Here is a 27,647-nt window from a genome sequence, read left to right as displayed (position 1 = left end):
TGGAGAGAGTCACATGTTTTTCATTATTATCTTATTAAGTCTTCTGTCTGTATCCTTTCTCTACTCTTTAGTATAGTTTTAGTATAGCATAATATAATATAATATAATACAATACAATACAATACAATATAATATAATATAATATAATACCAATTTGCCTTCTAAGAACATGGAGTCAGATTCATCATTTCCTCCCTTTGATGGGGGACCCTGAAAATACCACAGTCCCTCTTTTGTATGCCATAATCTCTATTATCATATCTGCATAAAGAGGCTGCTCAAGACATCCTAGCAACATTCAATCTGTCAATCAATTGTAAAGAGAGGCAGCAAAATATGGTGAACTTTGCCCAGTGATCGTTTTAGCAGGGTGAGAAGCTATTTTTCCCACAAGGCTGAAGAGAAGGAATTTTTTTTTGGCAAATGGGGACAGAAAGAAAAGCAGGATCTCACTTGTTTTCTGCTGCCTTCTGAACAGCCACTGTTGGGATCCAGCCTCAAGCCAAGACTGCAGCACCACCTCTTGCCAAGGGTGTTGTCCCAAAAAAGCTTCCCTCACCCAGTGTGCAAGAGGCCAATTTACAGACTTGAGGTATTTATTTACAGTTCTGTGCAGACAGAGGTGCTGGGTGGCAAATTCACAAAGCCAGCACGACAACTACCAAACCTTTTGCTCTTTATACACTTTAGCAAACAAAACATGCTTTTTTTTTTTTTTTTTTTTTTATTTTTTTTTTTTTTGACAGCAGTGTATCTTAGATTATTAATGTCCTTTAGGTTTCAAACAATGTTTTTCTGATTGTTTGATTTTTAATTATGCTGCTAGATGAGCCAAAACCACAAGAACAGCCCCACACCCACAATAAAAAAAGCTATTATTTGAGGTGGAAGGGAAGAAGGGATCAACTCCAAACAAAACATTCTTTCTGGAAGTACGGTGGGCAAGTGAGACTGTGTTGTGTTTCAGGTTGAAGTCCCTCTTCTAGATTGCTGATTCAACAGGCTAGTCACAAAATTAGGAGCAAAATTGTTAAAATAAAGAAATACTTCCCAAGGCATGAAAGAAGGAGAAGCACTGTTATTTTCTGTTATTTTCTAATCTCTGTTTGATTTCTACTAAAAAAAACAAAACAAAACAAAACAAAACAAAACAAAACCACCAACAAAGCAACATTTAACACCATCAATTTTATTCTGCTACAAAACATGAAAGCAATCTAATCTCCCAAGTTTTCAGGCTCCTGCTCCTCATTTATTGGCTTCCTGCCAATAAATATCTCATCTATTTCTCTCTAAGACAACAGTACAAATGGAGAGGATTAACAACAGGCCACCCCTGTTGTGCTTCACAGGTTTACTGCTGCCCCTGCAGTTTGCAGATAGGACAGTGGTTATTATGGGATATAGGCCTTGTGTGATATGATTGCACAGCTTTTTCTTTCACAGTAACACCAAAATAAGCTTTCCAAATTTTCAAGCTAGCTTGTATCAAAGGAAGTTCTAATTTATCTTGACCAAAGCACCCCTAATTTTTCCCAAACATACTGCTACCCTGAAACAAGTTCTGAAGGGATAAAAAGGCTCTGTAAGATATCTAAGGAATTTTTAGACGAGGTGTGACAGCTGGACCTGCCCACACAGGTATGAGGCCCTCCAGACAGAGCCCTGCAGCTGACCTCAGTCCTTTCAGGTCTGGAATGCTGATCTCCACAGGATCCTGGGAGGTGAACTTCTGGTGTTCCCATTAGCTTTTTCACCTTACAGCAAAGAGCAACACCCCACGGAGCCCTGGTGTACCACAAATAAGGACCAGGCTCTGGATTCCTGTCTGCATTTCTTATGAACTTTGCTATAAGAGAAGAGGATGCTGGCAAACTGCCTCGGGGAACTGGAGCCAGTTGCTGCATCCCAGAGCAGCTCACTTGCAGAGGAGTTGCTGGGACAAGTTTTCTCATCACATGCTTCACTGAGCACTACAACATTTCTCATTTGAGGCTGTTCAGCAGTGAAATGTATGTGACCAGCATTTTGTATCATTTTTTCTTTTGGGGGCTGGTCCTGTTAGAATTTATGTGAGCTGCTTCATCCCGGACATGGACAGAGATTGTGGAGCACTGAGATCTGTTGGAACCAAAGGAAGATTTATAAGTGGGCAGTCCCAAAAGGAGAGCGTAATGTGATGGTGGTCACAGGGGTCTTAGCATGAGGGAAGAGACAAGAATGTTGACTCCATGTTTCAGAAGGCTTGATTTATTATTTTATGATATATATTATATTAAAACTATACTAAAAGAATAGAAGAAAGGATTTCATCAGAAGGCTAGCTAAGAATAGAGAAAGAATGATAACAAAGACTTGTGACTGACCGAGACAGTCCAGACAGCTGGGCTGTGATTGGCCATTATTAGAAACAATCACATGAGACCAATCACAGATCCACCTGTTGCATTCCACAGCAGCAGATAATCATTGTTTACATTTTGTTCCTGAGGCCTCTCATCTTCTCAGGAGAAAAAATCTTAAAGAAAGGCTTTTTCAGAAAATATCATGGCTACAGTGTAATTGTAGAGAAGAAATTGGAGAGCCAGTGTCCTAGAGGCCACAGGTTGGTGTTAGACCAAGTCTTCTTGACAGCATGCCTAGGAGAGGTATGCGTGCATCTCTTTGCCTGTTGTAAAATCCTTTCATCCCTGGTTTGTCAGGCTGTTTGGGTAAGCAAAAGGAGACAGATGTTTTGAATCAACATAAAGATATGTGCTAGGAGAGAATAGCCTTTATGAAATGCTGTACTCTACCAAGAGTCAATGCTGAACATTGCTTCATTCTGGGGCAATCCTGAGTGGATATAGATCTATCCTAGAGCATGGGCCAGCCCCTCGCAGGCTGTGCAGCGCTGGTTGAGGGTCAGTTTGCGAGAGCAAGGGCTGCAGCATCTCTGCAGCTGCGTGCCCGACAGCCGAGACCCGCACACAGAGCGGCAGAAAGCGAACAGGGCAAACACTTGAGCTGGGCCCGCGTTACCTCTGTGCCAGGTGGGTGCCTTCAGGAGCCCGGCCCATCTCTGCCCACCGGGCACGGCCCCGCAGCCCCTCACGGCCGAGGGAGGGGCCGAGGGCGGGACGGGCCGGCCCCGCCGCAGCCCCGGCCGCCGTGACGGGAGCGGCTCCGTGCCCAGCCCGGCTCCGCGGGGAGCAGCGCTCCGTGCCCGCCGCCGCCAGCCCGGGCTCTGGGCTCGCAGGTGAGGGCAGCCCGCGGCTCCGGGCGGGCGGGGGCCGGGGCAGGCCGGGGCCGGGGCAGCCGCGGCCTCCCGGGGCAGGAGCGGGTGACAGCGGGGTGGGCGTGCTGGCCCGGCAGCGACAGCATCCCGCGGGCCTGAGGCGGACCCGGGTCCGGCTGGCGCTGGGTCCCGGGAACATACCCCGGGCATCTCCCGGACATCCCCCGAGCATCCCCTGGCATCCCGGGAGTGTCCCCTGAGCATCCGACGGGCATCCGCTGGGCATCCCGGGAGCATCCCCCGGGCATCCCGCGGCGGGCGCGGACACCTCCGTCTCTCCCGGGTGGGTTTTGGGTCAGTCCGGTACTCGTCCCCGTTTGTTCAGTGACCTGGAAGGAGCGTGTGAGGTGCCCTGTGGGCAAACACGGAGGAATGAATGCCCTGTTGAGCTTTTTGTCTCCGGAGCTGTGGGTACAGCTGGTCAGGAGCAAGGCTTTAAGTTTTCTGCTTGAATTGGCTGGTGTAATGCTGAATTACTAAAATCACCTGTTAGTGTTTTATTGATTCCTGCCACATCCATGAGTTTCCTACACAAGCGGCCAGTTAAGATGTGGAAACAGGAATCTGTCAGATCTGGCTGCCTCTTTCATTGCCTACTGACAATTAACTGTGCATGTACAATGGGAAGACAGAACATTGTCGCTAACATTGTCACTCCAGTGAGGCTGATAGATTATGAACCTCTAACACCACACAGTAAACCTGTTCTGTTGCTGGGTACAATCCCAACAGTAAGTTTTTCTGTGCCTTGGGGCAGTCACTCTGCCATACATAATTTTGAAGTGTGTGGGATATCCTTTATTTGTAATGCAGTGACTGCCGCTGCTTTTAGTAGCAGGGACTGCTACAGTGTGGTGATGTGTTTCCCACAATCTCCTCTCTGTATTGTAACTTTTAGTTTATGTTGATTGTTGTTTGGTGTTGTTTTTAAATATGGTTGCGTGCTGAGCTAAGATCTTTGGTTAAGCCATGTGCAGTGACACACAGGTCTCTCTTCAGAGTTATTTGGTTCAGTTCCCTGATTGTGCAATTTGTTTAAATGCTCCTGTGCAGTACAGATTTGCCTTCATTTCTGATATACTGAGGTGTCCCTGTTAACAGGCTGAAGCATCAGCTGTTCAAAATGCATCTGTGAAATTGGCACAAATGAAAAATATTATTCAAAGTCACAATAAGCCAGACAGAGCTGAGAAGAAAGACTATGTTAAAGAAAACTAGATTTGGAATGAGGTACCATGTCAACTATTTCAGTTCTGACCCATTGAAGGCTGTAGACCAGAAGAGAACTGTGCATCTGTTAAAAGTATGGTTATGCTAACAAGTAAAAGCAAATTGCTGAAGCTTGTCATCTGACCAACACACCTTGTCAGGGCCATGTTCTTCTCCAGTTCTAATAAAATGGTGAAGGAGATTATCTTAATCCACATCACTTTGGGTTCAGCCTGAAAAAGGTGTCCTTCATCTATGGGGCAGACAGATAGCTGCTTTGGGCCTGCTGATGCCTGACCACAACAGCAGCACCATCCCTTGCTCCTCCTGAAATGAATGATCCAATGAAACATGCCAAAGATTGTGTCCAAGGAAGAAGGGGGACACTTCCCTGCAAATTTACTGAAGGCTGCTGGTTTGCATCAAGTGGTTGTTGGAGCCATGGGTGTGTTCTGACAGGAGCCCAGGACCATTTGTTTTCCTGGTCACTTTTCATGAGTAGCCTGTGGAAAGGGTTAATTCCCCATAAAAAGATAATTGTTCCTTGACAGCAGTAGCAGCTGTTACAGCAGTTGTACTAACAAATATGAGCCAGTTTTAGATGAGTAAGTGAGCTGCAGAAATGATGCCAGCTGCCTGTGTATTAACACATATACTTACTAAACACATATCCTTTATGCCAGGCAGGTATGTACCCACTGGTTAAATTAGTCTGTCTATTAAATTAAATTAAATTAGTCTACACAATAATTATTCCTCAGTGGGCAAGTGACCCAACTTTTGTTTTTTGCTTCTAACAATTTTCTTGCTTTAGCAGTCAAGCACAAGCTTTTCTCCTTCCTGCTGTTTGTTTTGTCTTTGTTAGGCTGAAAGGAGCTTACACATCTCTTCAGCTCACAAAAATGAAGTGGTAGCCATGAGATCTTTTGCTTTGTTTCTACCACCTTTCCCTGCCTCTTCTCCTTGCCCTTTACTCTGCTGACTTGCAGGACTGGAGAGGATGAAAGCAATCAGCTGTGTTTACTACAGTTGCATATGGCAAATTCAGCTGCCAGCTAATTACTGAATTCAGTGCTCAACATTCCATGACTAAATTTTATTTTTTATTCAGGAATGAAATAAAACTACAGACTTATTTTCCCACCTAGGTCCCTGGACAAAATGGGGAACGGATTAGTGAAGCCCAAGCACCTGAGGCAGCCCAATAGGCATGTGGCAAACCTGGCTATTGGCTGTGCTGCCAGCCACAAGTTTCTCATGGACCCATGCCTGGGCATCAATGTGATCAATGGGCCAGCTGATGTCCTCTGCAGCAAGGTACTGGAACTGGAGAAGGAGCTGAAGAGAAAAGATCAGCAGCTGCAAGAGAGTCGTAGCCACGTTGCTGAGCTTCAGGAACATCTGGCCATGCAGACTAAGGTCATAGCAGAACTCACTAAGGAGCTCCAGAGCAAGTGCATTCAGCTGAACAAGCTGCAGGATGTAGTTAGCACTCAAGGAGAGCACTCTCTTCAGCCTTCTCCATTTAAAGTCTCTGCTGACAGGAGGAGAGGAGCCAAGGAAGGTGTATCTGCAGAGCCAACAACAGGACTGTGTGATTTGAGCAGGCAAACTGTGTTTTCCCTTGAAAAGGCAACAGTCCGAAAGGATTCCAGGTGAGCTCATTTCAGAGGGCTTCTCTGTTTGTGTTACAAGGTTATTACTAACATCATAATTATATCTTCTCCTCATGATTAGTCAGGATTAAAGTATTTGTCCTTTTCATGCAGGCTTTGCAGCTGTGATAGACTCTGGTTGAGTTTGTGGGTAGCTTTAAGCAAGAATCATCTGTGTCCCACAGACTTCAGATGAAGAGTGGTGGGCAGCCTCTGTATTTCAGATTAGAATCTTACTGGTTTTTTGGGGGATTTATCTTTATTGCCAGCTTCCTCCTTCCCTCCAGCTTCTAACAATCGTGTAGGAACTGAATCTTACTTGTTCCTCTTTTAACCCAATTACACCTTCTAGACTCTGATAGACCCAGAAACCTCTGTGGTCAGAGCTGACCTTGCAGACAGAGATATCAGTCTGGTATCCTTAAGCATAAATTAGACCCTCTTTTACCTTGCAGTGCAGACATAACCTGAGAGTCTGTGTAACATGGTGGTAGCCAGACCCTACCTGGACTTCAGCCAGTGACTTTAGTGCCTTCAGATTTGTGGGGAGCTTTGTTATCCATGGCATATCTGAGTCTTTACCATAGTAGACCTGAGAGTTATGAGGCATGTTTTTTCATCCATCATGTCCAGCACTGCACCTTAGAGGGTGCCTCATGAATCAGAAAGGCTGCCTGAGTCACCACAAAGAGCTGAGAACTTCAGCTAGCAGTGTTTTTCCAGAGTAAGGGAACTGCATTAATATTTTATCACAAGTACCTGGGTAGCTTAAATCATAGTTTTAAGAGTGTTCTGTTTGTAACCTGTCTTCTCCTTGGCATAATCCTTGTACTGCAGTCCAGCACATGGTTTTCTAGGGTGCCTTCAGAGACAGAATTGTAACAGCAGTGAGGAGAAGAGCCAGTGGATTAGCAAAGTGCAGCAGCCAGAACCAAAGCAAGTATTGCAGCTTAAGCAATCCAGACATAACGCACATCATTTTTTGATGTCGTGGTGGCCAAAGTATTATTTGATCTTCCAAATATTTTGGAAGCAAACATATGCCAAAAAAGCACCACAAACCTGTAGTGCTGTGCATTGCTATGTCTCTCAGTTAGATAAGCCTGTGATACACATGCACTTGTGTAAAACCCCATCACCTTGCTGTTGAGACAGCCAAATGATGAAAAGCACAAACATTTGGTTTCCTTACCTGGCCTGTAAATACTGTAGTAGGTCAAGTTCAGCCAGTTCAGACACATAAGGACAAAGTGTAACCTTCACTGTCTACAGAATTCTTTGTGCTATAATTACCAAATACTGACCCCTTAGCCTGACAGTGTCTGTAGGGGTGTTTGGAGTTGCTGCTACCAGTAGCAGCCTCCCCTTTACAGAGAAAGGACTTAATGCAGCCCCACTGCTGTGTAAGGTAACTTTGCAGTGCTCCTTGTGCAAGGAGCTGCCTCAGAAGGAGGGGGGGGAAGCTCCATGCTTCTTGAATTTGCATTATTCCAGAGTGTCACCAGTCCCTTTAGAAATATTTGTAAAGCAAATGGCACAACTTGATGCTATTTGTATGGCAGGGGTTTGAGTGCCATGCTTTTGTTTGGAGTATCTCAGCATGGATGATTTTAATGAAAGTTTAGAAGCGTAGTCTCCTCTTCCACAGTTCTGGAAGCTTTTGTGCTCATTTCACATATCAGGTTATATGCAATTACTGTGTTTTATTGCAGTATTGTACACATGATGCAGGCCAGGATGAATCAAATTAGCAAGGTTGGCTTTAGATGAAAACTAAGTTAGAGCTTATATTCCAATAACCCTGTTGCTTTCAGCAGAAGGTAAGTTATGATTCCTATTTCTAAACACAGTCCTCACCATAGCTACTTGGTTTTATTTTCCTGCATCATCTCATCACCTTCACTTATTTTCAGTCATTACATGACTAGTAACATTGTAAGTGTATTTACGTGCTCTAGGTTTGTTCATTCCTGGATTGTCCTCAGGAGATTTTTTCCCACATAACCTAGTTTTGATGACAACCTCCCATTGCTTTATGAATACAAACAAGAGGAAGCCTAAGTGCCTCAGAAATCTGTCAGGGTATTGACTTTGTCAACATTGGGAGCATGGGGACTTGAAGGCAGAATTTATCCTTCACTTCAGCAGTAAAAGAAAACTCAGCAGGGCCATAAAAGCCCCATCAGTGCAGAAGTTGTGTAATTGCCTTCATTTCTGGTGTGGACTTGAGGCACTGCTTTTTAGGATGCCTTTGAGCCAGAGCATACTCAAATCAGTAAGAACCCATAGATTGTGTATGGCCTGCTTTGTTTTGGCTGGTTAGCCCCTATCCACAGATTCATCCATTGTTTCTTTTTCCATGTTTTCTCCTTCTTAAAATCCAGCCACTGGGCTCTGCTACCAGCAGCTCAAATACAGACAGTTCTTGTCTTTACAAGTCACCCATGTATTTATATGCATTTACTGCAGCAGGAAATGCTGCAGAGACTGTCTCAGGGAGCAGTGAGAACAAGATTGTTCAATGGGATTGTTCCACCAGGTGGCTACAGCACAGACAATTCCCTCACTAGCCAGGCTACCATCCCACAAGGTCTAAACAAGGCAGGCAGAGCAGCGTGTTAGAAATGAGAGGAATGCTCTTGAGAGCAATGGATGCTTGGTGAATAACAAACCCCAGCCATGCTGGGCATTTTAAACTTCGTGGTTTTTCTTTTGCAACCAGTGAGAAGAAGCTCATCACAGATGCCCTGAACAAAAACCAGTTCCTGAAGAGACTGGAGCCTCACCAGACACGAGACATGGTGGAATGCATGTACGAGAGGACGTTCCAGCAGGGGAGCTACGTCATCAGGCAGGGAGAGCCGGGAAATCACATCTTCGTGCTCAAAGGTGAACATTGCTCACTTGTACAGCACACAAGTCCAAGGAACAGGAAAGGAGTTTAGGAGGTTTTGCAGGGAATCACAGTGAGGGTGTTTGTGCTCCTAAGTAATTGGTCCCTGTAGAGGGCAAGGCAAGTTTTACCAGTGACTTTCATGAAACGGAGTGAGAGCAGTAAAAAAGCACCTTGGAAACATGAGTCTTGATTTAATGTTTTTTCATGGCCTTTTTCATTTCTGAAAGTTCAGAGGCCAGCATCTCCTTTCTGTTGGAGGTGTAGCCAACCCTTTACTCTCCAGAGGAAGAACAGGTATTATTTAAAATACAGAGAACTGTTCAATCATGAAGCCACTCCTGAAACAGACTTACTTTTCAACGTTCATAAGATACCAGTTTTCAGTGCATGGAAAATGGAAAGATGAGGTCTACATTCATAATTCTCAGAGCTGAGAGGTTGCCTTAAAAAAAAAAAAAAAAAAAAAAAGACCTGTTTGGCTTTTTATGGGGGAAAAAAAAATAAAAAAAGCTTTAGGATCAGAAGGCTTTCTTAAAATAAGGCCAACAAGTCTGAAATAATTTGTGCTGACTGCTACTGTGCCCCAAATTGCTGTTCAGCTATATTTTAACACCTGGAATTTGCTCCTATCAGCAATAAGGTCTTTCATCTTTTCACCATTAAAAAAAATTGTGTTAAATTTGCATATTTCATCAACTGGGGACCACTAAAAGTCTTAGAGACTCATATGAATTAGAACTTATACTATATATAGTATGAGTTCTGTTGAGGTGGGAATACTTAAACAGGTATACCAACAAACTGGTATATGTTGGGAAGCTCATTTTCTAGCTTTGTATGGATGGGTTAGTTGGGAAAAAATGATGGTAACTGTGTTAGGAAAACAGAGATGCTACAGGAAAAAAGAGGAGGCAGGATTTGTGACAGTGTGGTCATATTATTGCAAGACAAAATGATAACACTTTGAAAGCAGATGAAATATCAGAAAGGAGATGTGCACCTGGAACTTTTTCTGGCACGTTAGAACCTTTCTTGAGGAGATGGTGTGGACCTTGCAGAGAACAGGGCAGAATTTAAGGGAAGGTTTTTGGGGGCCATAAACTGTGAAGTTCAGACTTACTTTAACTTTTACTAGTAAAGCTCAAGAACAACTTATTGAATGAAGATTTGATGTGCTTTTAATTTTTCTACCCTCTCCTTTACATTCTGCATATACATGCTCATACATCTCTATGAAGAGATAAACCATGAGTCATTTCTCCTGTGACCATTATTTTGAGACTTCTTTCTTTACACCACACTAGATTATCTGAACCACAAGGGAGTGACTTGTTGTAGCAGAGGTTTATCCATCAGGATTTAGAATGGCCCTTCCTTCCAGAGCACATCTGTAGATTAGCAGTACATTTTAAACAATAAATCTTTACGGGTTTGCATGTGAGTTTCAAAGCACTTTTTGCACTGTTGCTCCCCATCCTGTGTTCCAGGGAGTGGCAAAGTCAGAAATATATTGATTTGTTTCCTATCCACTCTGTGCAGCTGAGCACAGGTTTAACAGCTATTATCCTGGTGATTTTTGACAGAGGGCAGTCTGGAAGTCTTTCAGCAGAATAAACTCCTCTCCTCAATACCTGTGTGGACAGCATTTGGAGAACTGGCCATTTTATACAATTGCACACGGACAGCTTCTGTGAAAGGTACCTGAGGTTAAATACAGCAACCTTGCTCAAACTAAAAACTGTGGATTTTTGTGAGATCCTGTTACACCCAGATTTCCTTTGAAGTTTTCAATTAATAGATGTTTGCATGTCTTGGTTATCTACAGTAAACTCACATATTTCTTCCTTGAGTTCTTTCTCCTTGGGAACTTGAATACTATGCCATGAATGTCATTCCATCTCTGACATAACCTTGATAATTTATCTAATCATAATCTTGATAAGCAATTAGGCACCTCCAAATTGTGCTGGTTAGCCTGATGTGTGGCATACTAACAACTAGGGCAGGACTGTGTTTTAATTGTGGATGCTTTAGTAGAGGCGGTGGTGTCTGGGTCTTATGGTCTTGTGTCTAATGCAGTGCCCAGGATGAAACTGCAGTGAGTTTGAAAGCATGTGAGAGCCATGGTGTTTTTAGTAGAGTGGGTACAGTTCTAATTCAATTTCAAATGTGCAGGAATTAGTTGCTTTTCCCTTCTTTTAGTTCTGTATCATCATTATGTTACTGAGTCTTGCCTAGGCCCATTTGCAGCTGGCAGTTTAAGACTGACCAGTATGGAGCATTTAAGTGTTGCTCTGATACAAATATTCCGCTTTCTGCATAAGACTGGGTGTACATCCATTAAGTACCCCTGATTCCCTTTCCAACATGCCATAATTGCTCTGTGACAAACAAGTAGGTGACTAAATATAGTTAAGGTCATCATTTTTTCACTCTCCACCATTTCATAAATAATACTTTTGTTTGAAGACTAATTTCTGTTCTTGTCTAAATCTGCAGGGACTTTGTGCCACCAGTAAGTATGAAGAGTTCATGTTGACTTAAAAAGGAGCAAATGGAATAAAACAAGAAGTTATTTGCTGTAAAAGCTTTTGGTCTTTCTTCCTGCACCCAGTTTAGACACTAAATCATTGCTGGCTTTGCAGATGGAAGTTATTACATGTAATCTGTTTTTGTTGCTGCCTGATAAACAGAACAGCATCAGTAATGTGATTATTTTTCTTACTAACATGCTGTTCTAATTGAATATGTTCTCTATTTTTCTTTTTTGCCTGCTGTATAGTATTAGCATTATAAAGTAGTGTTTCTGCATAATAAGATGTCAAGCTGCTTTAGGCCTTTGCTAGCATTAATTGCTTTTGAGGTAGGACAGGAATTGTCCAATTATGGACAAGAAAAGGTATTTGAATTCTTGCAAACACTGCAGAAATGCACCCCTCCCCACCAGCTTTCCTGTGGTCCTTGTGGAGGCAGAGCAGTGCAATGCCATACCTGAGCATGAATAGTGAACACACGTGTGAAACCCTTTCCTGATGCTGGATCTCCTGGTGCCCTTTTCCTGCAGCCTGTGAAAACTCACAAGTGAAGGGTTTCACCCAAACAGCATCTCAGTGGCTGCTGCTGCTCAGCAGCATCTTCCCAGGCAGCAGCTGTATTTGAAATTGGCAATGTGATTTACCCCAATGTTTCTGAATTTCTCTCTTTTTTAAATCTTATCTTTCAGACGGCAGGCATTTTTCTAACTCTATAACCACTTCATTTAGTTAAGGTGCAAGATACAGGAAATACCAATTTCCAATAGGCTGGGTGTACTTGCCATGCTTTCTTCATGCAAAATAAACTGAAAGATGTTATCCAGGAGAGAAATAAAACCAAAGTAACACCTTTGTTCTCCCATCCAGCATCCAAAAATATTTTTTGATCTATTTTGATAGATGGGAGATCATATGTGTGTATTGTATACAATGAGAAATGACTGTGCTTCATTTTAAACCTGGCATTTTTGTTCCCTGAAAAAAATGGTTCCATGTTGATGATAAACAGAGGAAATCAATTGTCCCAATTTTTTTCTGTAAATTTTATCTCCCAGAAAACATAGTTTTGTTCTTTCTTAGGGCAGAAGGAAAACTGCTGATTATGGTGTAGCATCTTTTGAAAGAAGAGATTAAATTTCATGGAATCACCTTTTGCTCAAAAAAATAAGAACTGTTTTGTTGTGTTGGTGATTGCACTCAGAAGCTGCTTAGTGGTTTGCATCTTTGATGCTGAATCCTGTGCCTGCTTACCATATTAATAGTTTGATTCTCTTTTGAAAATGAGACACTAATATTTTGATTACTCTTTATTCCCTTATATAATGGATAGTTTGGAAGAAAAGTGTATGAGGATCACAGGATTAAATGAAATTAAATTTATTTCTTGACCTCTGTTTTTTTTTAATTTGCATACAATCTGAATTTGCATATGATCTGAATTAGAGTTTGATTCAGGGCACAGTATTCAATGACATAGGTTTTGGAAAACCAACCATGTTCTTCTTTCTTTCCAGTCAGCTTCTTTGCATTTTACAGCTTTTGAGTGCAGTGACTGTCTGTGATTAGGGTAGATTTTCCCAAGTGTTCAGCCCTGTCATTTTCAAGGTTGCTCAGCCTATGAAATTGCATGGAAAGCATTCCCTGGAGGAACCATTTGGAAATCTATTCCTTACTTTAGTGAGCAATTTTAAGTGGGAATTGAATTCTTTTAAAAGTCTGATTACAATAGGGGCTGGATAATTTAAAATTCAGCCTTGGGCCTTGTTAAATAGCTAGTCTGTCTTCTACCATGAGCTGATTCTGTAATATCATCTATCAAATAATTTGGAAACATTGCTGATTTTGTTCTTTTTTTTGTTTTCTCAAAGCAATCACTAATGTTAAAACATGGGCACTCGACAGAGAAGTGTTTCAAAATATCATGAGAGTGACAGCACAAACCAGACAAGAACAATACAGAAACTTCCTTAGAAGGTAAATATGGTGAATTTCTATTTCTGATACTGCTTTGTGCTACTTACTAAGGTGCACAACAATACTGTGCCTGTCTTGTAAACAGAGAGAAAAAGGTGCTCTTCAGGCAAATATGGCCTCAAAAGCCTGAATATTTGTATTTTTTTCTTTTAATATTCATGAGAGTTTTTTCCATTTTAATTGTTTTTCTCCTGCATCACACTAGAAAGCTTCAATAGGTGCTTGAATGCCTTTAAGTAGTGGTATAAATGTATAGGGAACTTACAGGTCTAGAACATAGAACAGTATAATAAATAAAGCTAAGTAAATCCTTCAATGAATAATTGGTTTGCTGCTGGAGTAGATTAAGGAATATTCCTTGTCCTTTGGAGATTTGAATATGAGATCTGCATATCTCTCAACTTATGAACTAATTCAAATCTAAATTACTAAGAAATCTGCAGAGCAGAATAATTCTCTCCTGCAGGGACCACTGAGAGTGGTGCCATGCTTCTCCTCAGGAAGATGGGGAAATCAGAGGTTCCAAACCACAATTAGCTGTGTGATATTCTATCTTTTTAACCCAGAATGACCATTCTGTTGTGCCTTCAAAGCAAGATGCCAAACCTGGCCGTGCATAGAATGCTTGTGTATTTTCACATCCTTCCCCACCTTTGATTTCTATACATACTTCTTTGCTGAGCCTAAATAGATAGAAATTTCTATAATTTCCTAACTTTTACAAGTCCAAGTGATCAGGGTGGAAGGTTTTTTCGTTCTTACCAGCAAGTTCACAAAGGTTTTACTGTAATTGGATTATCTTTCAATATCTGTGCAGAGTACTGAAGTTTTAACTTTTGCAGTCTCTGCAGTGCACTTGAAAATATATTCTTGAATTGCTATCATGTCTTGAGTGTATAATTGCTGGGTTCTTTTGAAATCAATCCTTATGCCCACTAAAGTCCCTCCTCTCCTGAAATTCAAAGTTGGTTTATGAACTGACCAATGTTTGCCACATTTCTAAGTTGTGCGAGTTTGTTTATCTAAAAACCAGGATGAGAATGCTTGAACCTTCCAAATTAAGATTTAGTCATATACTGTGTTCACCACTAGTTTAACTAGTTATAAAATTTGACTGTGAAAATTGCTAATGATAACTGCTTTGGGTTATGGGGCTTTTTTTTTGTTTTGTTTTCTGGAAGTGTGGCCCTGCTGAAAAACTTACCTGAAGATAAATTAACCAAGATCATGGACTGCCTGGAAGTGGTAAGATATTAAGTTTTTCTAAATAATATTCTGTAAGCTTCCAAAATAATAAAATAAATAAAAAGCAACCAAGCTTTTTTAATATGAGAGTGGTTTTGGAGTGATCAGAGCTGAATTCCAAGTTGGCAGAAAATAATAACATTAAAAATAATAACATTTAGTGACATAGAAATAAGTTATATTTTTGGCATCAAAGGAGCCAAGCAAGTAGTTGAGAGGATTTGTAATCTATCCTTTATTAAGATTAAGTACAAAGTTGCTCTCCAAGACTCTTTTGGTAATCAAATTTACCTCTTTGTGATGTGGGCATGTAATTCTTTCATATCCCTTGGACTACATACACTGCAAGATGTAAGGGAAGAAGGCATTAGGTGCCCAGCACATGAATCCAGTCAAATACCTGTGTGCCTTAGGGCTGCATTTGCCAGCAGCCTTTGAAGGTAAAGGCCTGATCTATAACCACAGCTGGGATTTTTTTCCAAGGATAATGGTAACTTTATTCTTTTCACATGGAGGCATGTTCTTTTCACATGGAGGAAGTTAAACATCAATAAAACATCCACGTGTTCAGAACTCTTTAGTAGTTCTTACTCTCTAGTAACCTTTCAAAGATTTGTTGGACAATATTTTCTCTCACTTGCCCCCCACCAGGAGTACTATGACAAGGGAGATTATGTTATTCGGGAAGGAGAAGAAGGAAACACCTTCTTTATAATAGCAAAAGGAAAGGTAAGTATAATAAACCTAGCTTAAAAAATAACATGTACAAACACTTGTATCTCAAAAGCTACTTTAAGGGGTGTGGTCTTCAGTAAAAATGTTGCAGAGTGTTTCTGCACATGCTATTAAATTCACAATATTCATGATAAAAGCCTGGAGCAGCAATGCAAAGATTCAGGGAGCCTAATTTTTCATTCACAATGAATTCATGTTATACTATTCTAATTACAATGTAATTAAATTTTGTCCTGAAGCCTCTTGATTCTGTGCCACAGATGTAAAGCCAATTTTTTTGTAAATTTTTTTGGTAATTTTTTTTGTAAATGAGATTTGACTCTATGTCTTCTCCTACATGGTGCAATATCTGATGGGCAAAACCTAGACTTGTGAAAAGTCTAAGTAATGGAGTCCCAGGCCTAATGGAGAATGGCCTTTGAGGTGTCTCAGAATCCTTTCACTGGTTAGTCCCAGAGGAGCAAGGCAGCAGCCTTTATCCCTCAGCTGATAGCTTGGAGGCTGAGTCAGGTCTCTAAAGAATTAAATCAGGAGAATTTTCCACAACAAACTTCCAGTTTCCAAAACATCTCTGTGTCTGTAGATATTCTAGTTTGTTTCTTGCTAGCATGGGCATCAGCAGAAAGTGCTACTGTGGAAGCAGAGTTTCGTGAGGGGAAATGTTAATTAATGCTTCTGGAGTGTTGCCTGTTTAACTGAGAAGACAAAAAGCTCATATGACATCTGCCCACTGTGGGAACTGAAATATTTTTCAGTCTTTCATTTAAATGTGACTTATTCTGCTCTGTTTCAAAAAGAATGAGGAGAAAATGTTGAGGGCTTGCCAATATTAAATATATTCCTTCTTCCCAGCAAAACTCAGAGAGGAGTTAGGGAATGTTTGGGTGTAATTTTTGAGAGGGGTAACAATATATATCTGTAACTCTTTCTGCAGCATTACTGAGTTTAACACATTTCTTAAATACACAGAATAGAAAGAAAATCATGCAATACTTTAAAACTTTCCCTTACAGAATTTTTTCCTGTACTTTGCAGGTGATAGTTACCCAGAGTACCACAGACCACTCGCAGCCTCAGGTGATTAAAAATCTATACAAAGGAGATTACTTTGGAGAAAAGGCTCTCATTAGGTTAGTTCACACTGTCTGATTCATTATGTGAATTTCAGGATCTCAATTGTCCCATCACTGTGTGTCAGATTCTACAACTCATGGCTGCTTTGAATATATTTCTTTTCATTGTAAAGTCAGTAGATGAAGGCAGTGACCAGATTTGTGTTATTGTTTTGAGGGGTTGCAGAGAGAGCTCGAAAGTTTACACTGGCATCTACCTTTGGTTTTCCCTGCAGAAGTCAAAGTCTGACCCTCTGCATTGTGGCTTATTGTTAACACTTCAGTAAAAACTGTGGTGAGAACTTGTGCCAGGTTGTAATTGCCAGAATGGATAAGGTCCATTGTGAGTGGAATGAGCTCTTGTTTCCATTGCCCGTGGCAGTAAGAAACAGAGAGAAGGAGTCACACAGTACATATTTATGTGTGTGATTGAGGAGGGAGTCACCTGGCTTTGGGAATGTTTTATATCCAAGGATCTTTTTAGAAATAAGTAGAGAATCCTGATGTAGTGATAACTACATCTCACCCTAGTTTCTTGGAAGCTTGCTAAAGGATGTTATGATCCAAACCCTATTGAAACTGGAAAAAATACTGTGCTTGACCATAATAATGACCAGTAAAAGGCTAAATATTGTATTTGGTTCAGCAGCATTAATCCAGGTACAGGCTGCAGAGGCTTTTGAGGAGTTTAAGCCAGAGCAGCTGTGCCCCTCCATGAGTGCAGTGTGAGGTACTTTGAGGATTTTGACATGCTTCTGAGCTCTCCTAATGCATTTCAATTCTCAGTGATGACGTCAGATCAGCAAACGTCATTGCAGATGAGTACAACGTGGAGTGCCTCGTTATAGACAGAGAGTAAGTACATTGCACCTTCATGAAAGATTTGCATCCTCTTTCAGCAGGTTAAAGTGACTTTCAGTGGGTTAATGTGACTTCACTGTAGGCAGAACCACAGCGTTTCCTTAAATGGATCCTGAACGAGTGGTGTTGCTTTAGGAATACCAATGAAGAAAGGCTGACAGCAGGTGCTGGAGCACAGAAGCTTAGAAGTAGTTCAGAGTTACTCTTTTCTTTCTCTCCTTGTAGTGATGATGTTTATCCTGATCTCCTGGGTCACCTACAGGTTCCTAAGGCCTATTCTTCTTGTCAGTGAAGCCCAATGCAAAGACAGCATTCAGTAACTCTGCCTTCTCTGTCACCAGAGTCCCTGCTGCATTTAGTAATGGGTCCTTATCCTTTGGAGATTTGAATATGAGATCTGCATATTTAGTAATGGGTCCTTTTCATTTAGTTACTGATGTATTTGAAGACACCTTTCTTCTTGGCCAGATTGATTCCAGGTGGGCCTCAGCCATCCTTGTCTCATTTATATTTACCCTGACCACCTCTCTATATTGTTCCAAGTAGCCTGACCCATCTTCCATCTCCTATGTGTTTTCCACTTAAGCCTGAGTAATTACAAGAATTCTTTATTTCTCCACACAGGTCTCTTGCCCCCTTTGCCAGATTGCTTGATCATTTCTTGAGCCTAGAGGAAGTGATCCTTGAGTATCCACCAACTCCTACTGGGTCATAACTCAAATGTTCAGCAGTTTATGGTGTTTCCTTTGTGGTTTCAGGACATTTAATCAAACAGTTGGAACTTATGAGGAGCTGCAAACTTACCTGGAAGGTTACGTGGCCAATCTGGCCCAGGCTGATGAGAAACGACACGCAAAGTAAGTCAGATCATGTTTGTTACACCTATAGTAGCTAATCATAAAAAAATGTCATAGATACTTAACTAAAATCATGGATGGTAGTTGAAGGAGATGGACCCCTAGGAATGACAGCAGTCACTGTAGTAGAACAGTCTGGCTATGCTTATGAAGCCAAAAAAACTTTTTCTGATACAAAAATTACATAGCATCTCAGGGTATTGACTTCCAAACAAGAATTCATTCTATTCCTGGAAAACTGAGCACAGGAAAAAAATGATGTTGTGCTCAAATAGATTTTGCATTTTGATGGTAAGTTCTTTGACTGGTAAAAAACCCTGAAGGCCAACTTTAACTCCAGGTTTAGTTAAAGAATCTGTATTACTGTGCAAAAGATTGAGTGCCATTTCAAAAAGAAAGAAACAGACATAAAGAAACAGTTTATTTTTAATGTTTCAGTGCAGCACTGATGGTATTGATGTCTGCTCTTAGCTGTGGGCCACACTTTTAGTTTATGTACCTTTGGTTTCAGTCTGAGCACTGCTGGAAGGTTAGCAGAGTGTGTTTTTCCTCTGTCTAGAAATGTATCTGCATTCTTATTTCTGATAATTCCACTGGAACTGGTACACAGTCCTTCAAGCATTGCTTCTCCAGCTTGGACTGCCCAAACTTTTGCAGCTGCCCTCATCAACAGGAATCTCACCAGGGATCAGGTCTTGCTAAAATTACTATAGATTCTACTCAGTGAATTTCAGTACCATTTTTGTCCTAATTTACTTCTATAGGATTTCATTAAGATTCTGTTAGGAAATAAGAAGAGTTTTCTTTCCTTCTCCTTTCCTCATTTTCCTTTGCCACTTCCCATTTTCCTTTTCCATTTCCTTTCCTTTATATAGGATCATTAAAAGTAATGGCAAGGAAAAGAACTAACCTATGTTATTTTTTTTTTTAATGCAGAGGCAGATCCTTCTGTGGACAGTTGACCAAAGAGGTGTCTTTGGAGATGATAGAACTGAAGGAGAAAGTAGCCCAGTTCCCTCCTTCCCCATTCCAGAATTTAGAAGTTGTCACAACTCTGGGTGTTGGTGGGTTCGGAAGGGTTGAGCTTGTAAGAGAATGTTTTAAAATTATTCATGTAACTCTCTGTCTTGGATGATTGATTTAGCCACTGAATAATGGGAAGGATTTTGATATTCTATGTGCTTCCGCCCCTCAGGCAGAAATAATTCTCCATAAAGCACTGCATAGTTTAAAAAAGCATTTCAGGACTTGGGTGTTTAAAGGAGCCAATCCATTCTTGTGTGCCTCCATCTCCTGCTGTTAAAAATACCTTCCTGCTCACTAGACATAGTCATCAGTTTGTGCATGTGGAGTTTACAGACGTGCCTGCCTGCATTATGTCCCCTGAATGGCAGGCCTTTTTCCAGGAATCTGCCTGGACCTGGAGCAATCTGAATGGCACCACATAGTCTGTGCTGGTAGAACTGCTTCTGTATGCCCTACAGCAGCTCCAGCCAGCCTGAGCTGTCTCTGAGCTGTGCTCACTGGGAAATTTCCAACAATTTGCAATGGCTCTTTTGAGTCATATTCAATAGCGTGATCAGCTGTGCTTCTGGGATACCAAGGGCTTCATTAGCCCAAAGCCTTAAATTCCACTGGCCTCTGGCTGAGCTGCAAACATCTGACAAAAACCTGAATGCTTTTTGTGCAGGCTGCTGAAGGCAATGGTAAATTAAAGGAGACTTTGTGCTTTTAGTGAAGTCAATAATCCTTTACAGTCGTTAGACCATCAACTATTCCATTCTGATTCATGCTTCACAAAAAAAAATCCACACTGGAATTCTACTGCAGCATCTGAATATTAAGCTGAAAATTGAATTCTCATCCAGCTGTAGAACAGATATCTGCTTCCTTCATTTCAAGAGGCCCTTTTTTAACTTCCATCTTTTTATTGCATATTGGATAATATTTCAGTGTAATGCAAAATAATTTGTAAACATTCTTCCTAAACTGCCTCTCCTTTTTGTTTGTATTATGCTGGTGATTAGAAATCTTAAATTGAAATTGGGACCCACTGTGATATAAACTCACTGTAATATGTAGTACCTATCCAAGCTGCTGCTATTTGGTATATATAACATGAACAGAGGGAACATTTCACTTTACGAGTGGGGATTGGGAAACTAAAATATCTGATGCTTGGCGTAAAATCCACATAACAGTTCTGCAGAAGATCTGGAATTTGTCCCTTGTTACAGCCATCAATTTCAGTCCTGTGCTGTGTTGAAAAATATCCATATCAATGTATCTACTGAGAACAATTTAGTAAAACATCCTTTCTTTGCCTCATGTGCTTTCATCATTTTTATCCACAGGTTAAAGTTAAAAATGAGAATGTGGCTTTTGCTATGAAATGCATAAAGAAGAAACACGTAGTGGATACCAAACAGCAAGAGCACATCTATTCTGAGAAGAAAATCCTTGAGCAGATATGTTCTCCATTTGTTGTGAAGTAAGTTGAGCATAAGGTTCCCTTGGTTTTGTCCCCCAGCTGACCCCTGGGGCAGCACTGTTAGGAATGGGGTTTGGCACTCATGAGCTCTGGAGGAAAGCCACTGCAAGTCTCGTTTTTATTTTGCTTTTCCTAAATTGCTGCTGTTTGTCTCCACAGGCTGTATCGCACATTCAAGGATAACAAATATGTGTACATGCTCCTGGAGGCTTGCCTTGGAGGGGAACTTTGGAGCTTGCTGAGAGACAGGTAACAGCAAACACAGCATAACCTTGCCCTTTAAAGTCAGCCCCATGTGGCTACTGAGTAGGTTCTCCATTCAATGTTTGGTTCAATTTGGTTAATATTCTGGATGTTAAATATTATCTGGTTAATAACTGAGGCATTTTCAGAACTTGATTGTGATTATTATTTTTGTTCCAGAGGCAGCTTTGATGAATTCACCACCAAGTTTTGTGTTGGGTGTGTGACAGAGGCTTTTGACTATCTGCATCAAATAGGAATTATCTACAGAGACCTGAAGCCAGAAAATTTAATTTTGGATGCTGAAGGATATATAAAACTGGTAAGATGTAATCAATTGTAATGTTATCCTTTTGTGCCTGTATCCTGTTTCTTTGCAGGGGGGGATATAAATAGCATATAATTATAGAACCAGGATCCTGGAGTGTAGTAACTCTTGTGCTTCAGCAGTAAAGGGCTTCTCATTGTGCAATGAGGAACTAAGGCATTACAAAGCCACTGCAAGCCATGGACAAACTGGGGAATTGCAACCTCTGAGAGCTCTTGCCACAGTATAAACAGCAAAAGACAGAATTCTCCCAGCAGTCAGTTTTATTGTGAGAACAGAAACCACATTTCCCGGGTGCAGAACTGCCTCCTTGTCCAGCCTCATACAATCACAGGTTCAACATTCATTGATTCCATTTACAGTCACAGGTTCCCTCTCTTTGTAGAGAGAGAACACAGGAAAGAACTCCTGCCATGCTTTACTGTGGCCATGAGATGTGCAACAAGAATACCCTTCAGGGAGCTTGAAATATCCATTCTGAAGACAATGAGCCACCCACTCCTTTCCAGGGACAGTAAATCTCATGTCCTCAAGGAAATCATGGGTTGTTCTCCCCAGAAGGAAAACTATTCAGAAAATTACTTGTGATAATAAATGTATCTGTTTTATAACATTCAGTAATCCAGTGGAATTACCTCTCCCTCCTTCACAATTACACTGTGAGGTTGTTTTAGCTGTAAAGTAGCAGTTCTGGGGTTTTTGCAGAAAGTGAGGAAGCAATTAAGACATTAATGCTTCCCAGTGCAAAACTCCTCTGCATTATGCAGCATATGTTGATTTTGATCAGGTTGATTTTGGATTTGCAAAGAAGATTGGATCAGGACAGAAAACCTGGACATTCTGTGGAACCCCTGAGTATGTTGCCCCTGAAGTCATTCTGAGTAAAGGCCATGACTTCAGCGTGGATTTTTGGTCCCTTGGGATTCTTGTGTATGAACTCCTCACTGGCAGGTAGGTGCCTCCTACTCAAAGTTCTTACCTAGTTTATCTGTTATTAGAAACCTTTCCAAGGTTATTTTTAGACAGCCTTGCAAAATGATACTTCTTTATGCAAGTCCTACCTTCCATCATTTCAGAAATGTCACAGACCTACTGGGTTCTGTATTCTCAGTTCTGCCTTATCCAGGCACAAGCTATAATTGGCAGGTGTAGGACTCCTGCAGCTGCTGCTGCTGTTTCCTGTGAGGAGCAAGTGACAACAGGCTGTTCTCTTGCCTGTTAGTGGGTGATGGGGTGCAGTGGGATGGGTGAGCTGTAAACAGGGCTCTCTCTCTTTAGCTCCCTGCACACTCCCATGACAACTCTTTGGGAACGCTCAGTGGCAGTACAAAGTGGAAGCTTCTCTGAGTTAGGCTTAAAGGGACACGTGGTCATGCATTTTACCTGGTACATACAGGAAGCTTCTCAGCTTCAAGCCTTTCTGTTATCTTATCTATTATCTTACAGGCTGAAAGGGTGAGGGTTGTAAAAGTAGGAAGGTGGGCTTTTTTTTCCATTTTTCCCATATTTTTTCTATATTTGCTTAGATAAGTACTGGCCACATCTGCTCTTGCCAGATGTTTCATTTAGCAGTGTTGCTTTCTTTTTCCAGCCCACCATTCTCTGGGGCTGATCAGATGATGACATACAATTTGATTCTCAAAGGCATTGAAAAGCTGGATTTTCCTAAAGCAATAACAAGGCGACCTGAGGATTTGATCCGCAGGCTCTGCAGGTATGAGGGGCAGTGAGGCAAAAACGGAGTGTAGAGAGATTGAGCTCTTTTAGGACTCACAGTGAGCACTGAATTCCTGAGAATCTCATTTGGAATTGTTATGCATGACATGGTCTATTCTGATTGAATTCAGTAGGCATTGCATGCTCCTGAATGTGTCACACCTCTGAGTCTGCAGAGGCTCTGGGCTTTCTCTGCAGCTGGGAATTTTTTCTGAAACACATCTTTGGGAAAATTTATTAAGTGGGGGCTGAGGAAAGAGCTAAGGGATTTGATTATCAAATCAAGCACATTGTTAAAAAAATAAAATCTTCCAAAATGACTTAGGCATATAGATTCTACAGAAAACATAAGGCACTGAAAGACTGGCTTAAGTCCTTCAGAAAATGTGCAGAAGGTGATATTTCAAAAGGACCAGCCTAACTTAGTGGCCTGCACAACCTGTGGCTGGTGACACTGACTTTGGATTCCCAGCTCTTGGGGGATTTCATCCATGGCACTGGGAACAGTATTCAACATTCTTGTGTACCACAGCTGGAAGGATCTTTGTAATGTAAATTTTGATCTGCCTCCTTTTGTAACTCAGACCTGCTGCCCAGGAAAAAGATATGCAGCTAAAACTCAGCCAGCTGATTTCCCTCTACTGCTTCTCACAGCTGAGTGACATTGCTTTGGCTTTCTAGAAGGTTTCTCCATCCTCAGAAAAAAAGAGCAGTGAGCAACACCTCATTATATCTCCTCATGAGGCCACATGTTTTATGCAAGCTGCATCCCTGTGCAACTGTTAAATGCAAGCAATTAGGACCTATAAATGCTCTTTTAAAAATAGGAATATTTCGTATATTATTATTCTTATTATTTTTCTTTTTTGTCCTTTTTTTTTTTTTTTTGAGGCAAAACCCTACAGAAAGATTAGGCAATTTGAGGAATGGAATAAATGACATCAAGAAGCACAGGTAAGCAAAAGAGACTTCCAAGAAGAAAATTTGGGGGCTTATTTTGAAACATTTTTAATACCCAGATAGGTAAACTCATAGACATCTCTGTTGCTCATGAGTATTTTTGCAACTATAGCAAGCAACAACATGAATGTAAATCCTCAGCAGGATTATCTAGAAATCTTATTTTTTACTGATTTTGCTGCAGGTTGTTGATGTAGGAGTTTAATTCAGTTCTCAGAGAAATCAATGCCAGTTCAGCATCTGCTTCTCAGACCTCCTGACTCTTCAACATTTGATTTTTAAGAATGAGTAGTTAAGGGCTCCATAGCAATAATTTTAGGGGTTTGTCTTCTTTCTTGTAACAAAGAAAGTCTTTCTCACAATGAATTTTTCTAATGCAAGTCCTCTTCTAACAAAGAAAGCCCTCTGTAAAGTAAACATTTTCTGTTTTCTCTTTTTATCTGAGCTGTTTCTAAGCCCTTTACTTTGTGCCTAGGGAAGGCAGTTCTTTGATTTTTCTGCTTGTCTTCCTGTTCTCATGCTGTAAAAAGGGTGGAATTCCAAGGAGGCACACAAGCCTCTGCATGGCTGTGTTTCTGCATGCACTGACCTGCCTGTCTGTGCACCTCCTCCATGCAGAAGTGCCAAAGTGCCTGGTGGGCCTGATGCTGCCTCTGCCTTGTGTGGCAACAACGGTGCTGGAGATTCCTCCTTCTGTGTTCTTACAGGAGCTGGCATGAAAAAAGCCTCTTATAGCCCTTGTTCACGTGATTTTTCTGCTCTTTGTGGTATGATGTCCAAAAATGACCTGTCTTTCTCTTTTGGTCTCTCTCTGTCTGTCTTTCATCTCTTTTTAATCAGGTGGTTGAGTGGTTTTAACTGGGATAGTCTGAAAGTGAGGAAATTGACATCGCCTTTAAAAAGAGAGGTAATGGCTTTGGCTTTCAGTGTCATAATGCTTTGCTAACACAGCTTGGCTACAAAGGAGAACTGATGGTGGTAGCAAATCTTCCCAAAGATGCATTTGAATTATTACAGTTCAACATTTTTTGTGAAAATTGAATGAAAGAGAGACAGCAAGCAATACATAACTTACAGTCAGTCAAGTAATGGAAATATTATTCTGCCTGTGTACTTTGTATTACATTTTCACCATTACTAGAACAAATGTTGTTTGGTCAGAAACTAATATTGAAAAAATATATCTCCCTTGGTAATGGGCACATTATTAAGATGCACTGTTCATATTACTGTGAAGAGTACAAATTCCTGTGTTCTCCTGCTACTGAGTTCCAACACATCCTTGAGTAAGCTCCCAGCTTTAAAAGGCCTAAATGTTTTTGCCCTTAAACGATAAAAGACTAAGGATAAAGCATTTGAAACTCACTTTGATCTTAATTTGAAACAAAAAGTAATTCTGAGGTCTACTTTGAGTAGCTACCCTATGAGTGTAGATTTGGTCTTAATAGCATTCAAATTGTACAGTGTGGCCCAGTTTTCTTACTGAATTAACAGGGCTTGGGATGAAATCAAAGATTTGATATTTGGGAATTCCTTTTGTACAAGAAGGCTAATGCCACTGTTCTGTTCTGCAATGCAATTACTGGAGGTATTTCTTTTAAAGAATGAGGAATTGCATCCATTGAAAGACATCATCTTTGTCATATTAGCCTTTCATTTCCATGTTGGGAGCAACACAAATTATGCATAATCATAGAGAACATTTTCAAAAGGTACTTTCTGAAACACCCTTTTGTTTGTGCTTTCAATGTCCTAGTTGTCTGGACCAACTGATTACAGCTACTTTGACAGCTATCCACCTGAAGTGGGGAGCCCTCCAGATGAACTTTCAGGCTGGGACAAGGATTTCTGATCATTTTTCTTCCTGGAACATTTATAGAGACCCTTAGGCATCAGTTCTATCTTGTTTCTTGCTTAAAATGAAGTTACACAAATTACACAGCACTCCTTGAAGAATAGAAGACAGTACAGAACCAGAACTTGTTTGGATAATCCACCAAAATCTGTGCATTTTATGGGAAGGGCATGCATTCAGTCACCAGAGGTAACCTGAATTTATTTTTTGATACACAGTGAACATTTCCCAGATACTTTTGATTGGATCTATGGTTTTGCCACTAAAAATATCACTAGCTGAAATGTTGATATTAACAAGGTTACCATACATCTTTTTTTGGGTGGAGAGGATGGGTATTAGAAGCCAGCAGCTGTGACATTTGTCAGTAGATAAAACTATAGGCACTTATTTTTCTTTTTCTCTGCTGTGTTTTGCTTTTCCTCCAAAATGTCCTGTATTGCATTGATCCATAAATGTGTAGAAAAGAGACTTTTACTGAAAGGTTGATTTGATTTAGCTACAGCCAAAAAGGTATCACTCTGTAAGCTGTCAGTCTAGTTTTGCACCAGGTTGGATATGTGAGACTGGTCAAACAAAAAATCGTATGCGTAATAGAAGTTGCCTAGAGAATCAGACTGTGGTGTGCATTTCCCTTACTGCTTCAAAGAGCCATGTGCCTTTCTTAAAATGTTTTGCTTTTGTGTAGTGTGAAGATAAAGTAGATGGACAAAAAGCTTTTACCTTGCAGGGACAAAATGCAGATGGATGTTGTGCATTCATGGCTTATACAGGAAAATTCTGTGTTATGAACCCCAGCTGCTGCTGAATCAGGGATGTTCCTGGGTTTCATGCTGGGTTTATGGGATGGATGCATCTGCAGCCACTGCTTGGATTTATTTCAGCTCCTGCTGAGACCAATTCAATTTAAATTTCCGGGCTGAAGCTGCCACAGCTTTACCGCATTTCACAGGCTGGAGGGAAAACCTCCCGGGCAGCTTGTACTGAGTGCTCAGGGTTTGGTTACCCATGGCTGCTGGATCACCTCCCTGGCTGCTGGGAGTGACTTCTCCCACTGGGAAGGGGAAAATGAGGGAGGGAATGCCTCAGGGGCAGTTCCATGCTTTGTTACATGGTTATAATTATTTTTCACTGGTGGGGGACAATCGCTTTGACAGCAAATCAATTTAAATATTTTGCATAGCCGTCAGCCTGAATAAGGCAATAGAATATTTTCCATTGAATTTAATGAAGGTTGGATGGAGCCCTTGAAGAAGACACTACATATTTAGCTGATTTTGTTTCTCTGCCTGTGTGCAAATTATTATGGAAATTTGCAGCCAGCAAAGCCTGTGCAAAGTGGAATCAGAGAGCATGCAGCAGAGGCTGTAAGCTGGGACTCTAGATGGTTGCAACTTAACTTTGTTTAGTAATACCAAAGACTAAATTTTATTTTCAGGATTTAGATGAAGCACTAGACATTATGTATTTGTGTTTCTCCGTGCATCTACCTTTCTCTCATAAATATTTTTATGACAGTCAAAATAATATTGTGCCAAATTTTATAAAAAGCTTTAGAATGTATTTTTCCATTGTATTTATATGTAGTTTCCTTATATATACATATATATAAAATAAGAATGGGGGTATATATATGTTTTTTAAGTGAAAAATTATCTGTATGATAAGTTTAGTGCAGTTAGCATTAAGTCTGTGCAGC

At 40.9% G+C, this 27,647-nt stretch overlaps 1 protein-coding gene across 3 annotated transcripts; it reads left to right on the top strand.

Annotated features, from left to right (window-relative positions):
- The first annotated feature begins 1,793 nt into the window (after window positions 1-1,793).
- Window positions 1,794-27,647, top strand: PRKG2 (protein kinase cGMP-dependent 2). 3 transcript variants are annotated; one of them, XM_059470271.1, is made up of 20 exons: window positions 1,794-2,012; window positions 5,635-5,720; window positions 5,784-6,141; window positions 8,864-9,030; window positions 10,621-10,734; window positions 13,440-13,545; window positions 14,727-14,790; window positions 15,442-15,519; window positions 16,561-16,655; window positions 17,424-17,492; window positions 18,257-18,355; window positions 19,292-19,442; window positions 20,710-20,846; window positions 21,006-21,095; window positions 21,270-21,411; window positions 22,205-22,368; window positions 23,009-23,131; window positions 24,025-24,087; window positions 24,934-25,000; window positions 25,850-27,647. In XM_059470271.1, the coding sequence occupies exons 1-20, from the start codon at window positions 1,840-1,842 to the stop codon at window positions 25,943-25,945; spliced, it is 2,442 nt and encodes an 813-aa protein (XP_059326254.1). In that variant the 5' UTR covers window positions 1,794-1,839; the 3' UTR covers window positions 25,946-27,647. The 3 variants fall into 3 exon arrangements, with proteins under 3 accessions (XP_059326254.1, XP_059326253.1, XP_059326252.1); XM_059470270.1 differs by lacking the exon at window positions 24,934-25,000 and having other exon boundaries at window positions 5,635-6,141; XM_059470269.1 differs by lacking the exon at window positions 1,794-2,012 and having other exon boundaries at window positions 5,635-6,141.

Source organism: Ammospiza nelsoni, chromosome 4 (assembly GCF_027579445.1).
Source record: "Ammospiza nelsoni isolate bAmmNel1 chromosome 4, bAmmNel1.pri, whole genome shotgun sequence".
Lineage (NCBI taxonomy): Eukaryota > Metazoa > Chordata > Aves > Passeriformes > Passerellidae > Ammospiza > Ammospiza nelsoni.
This window is presented reverse-complemented; position numbering and strand designations above follow the sequence as displayed.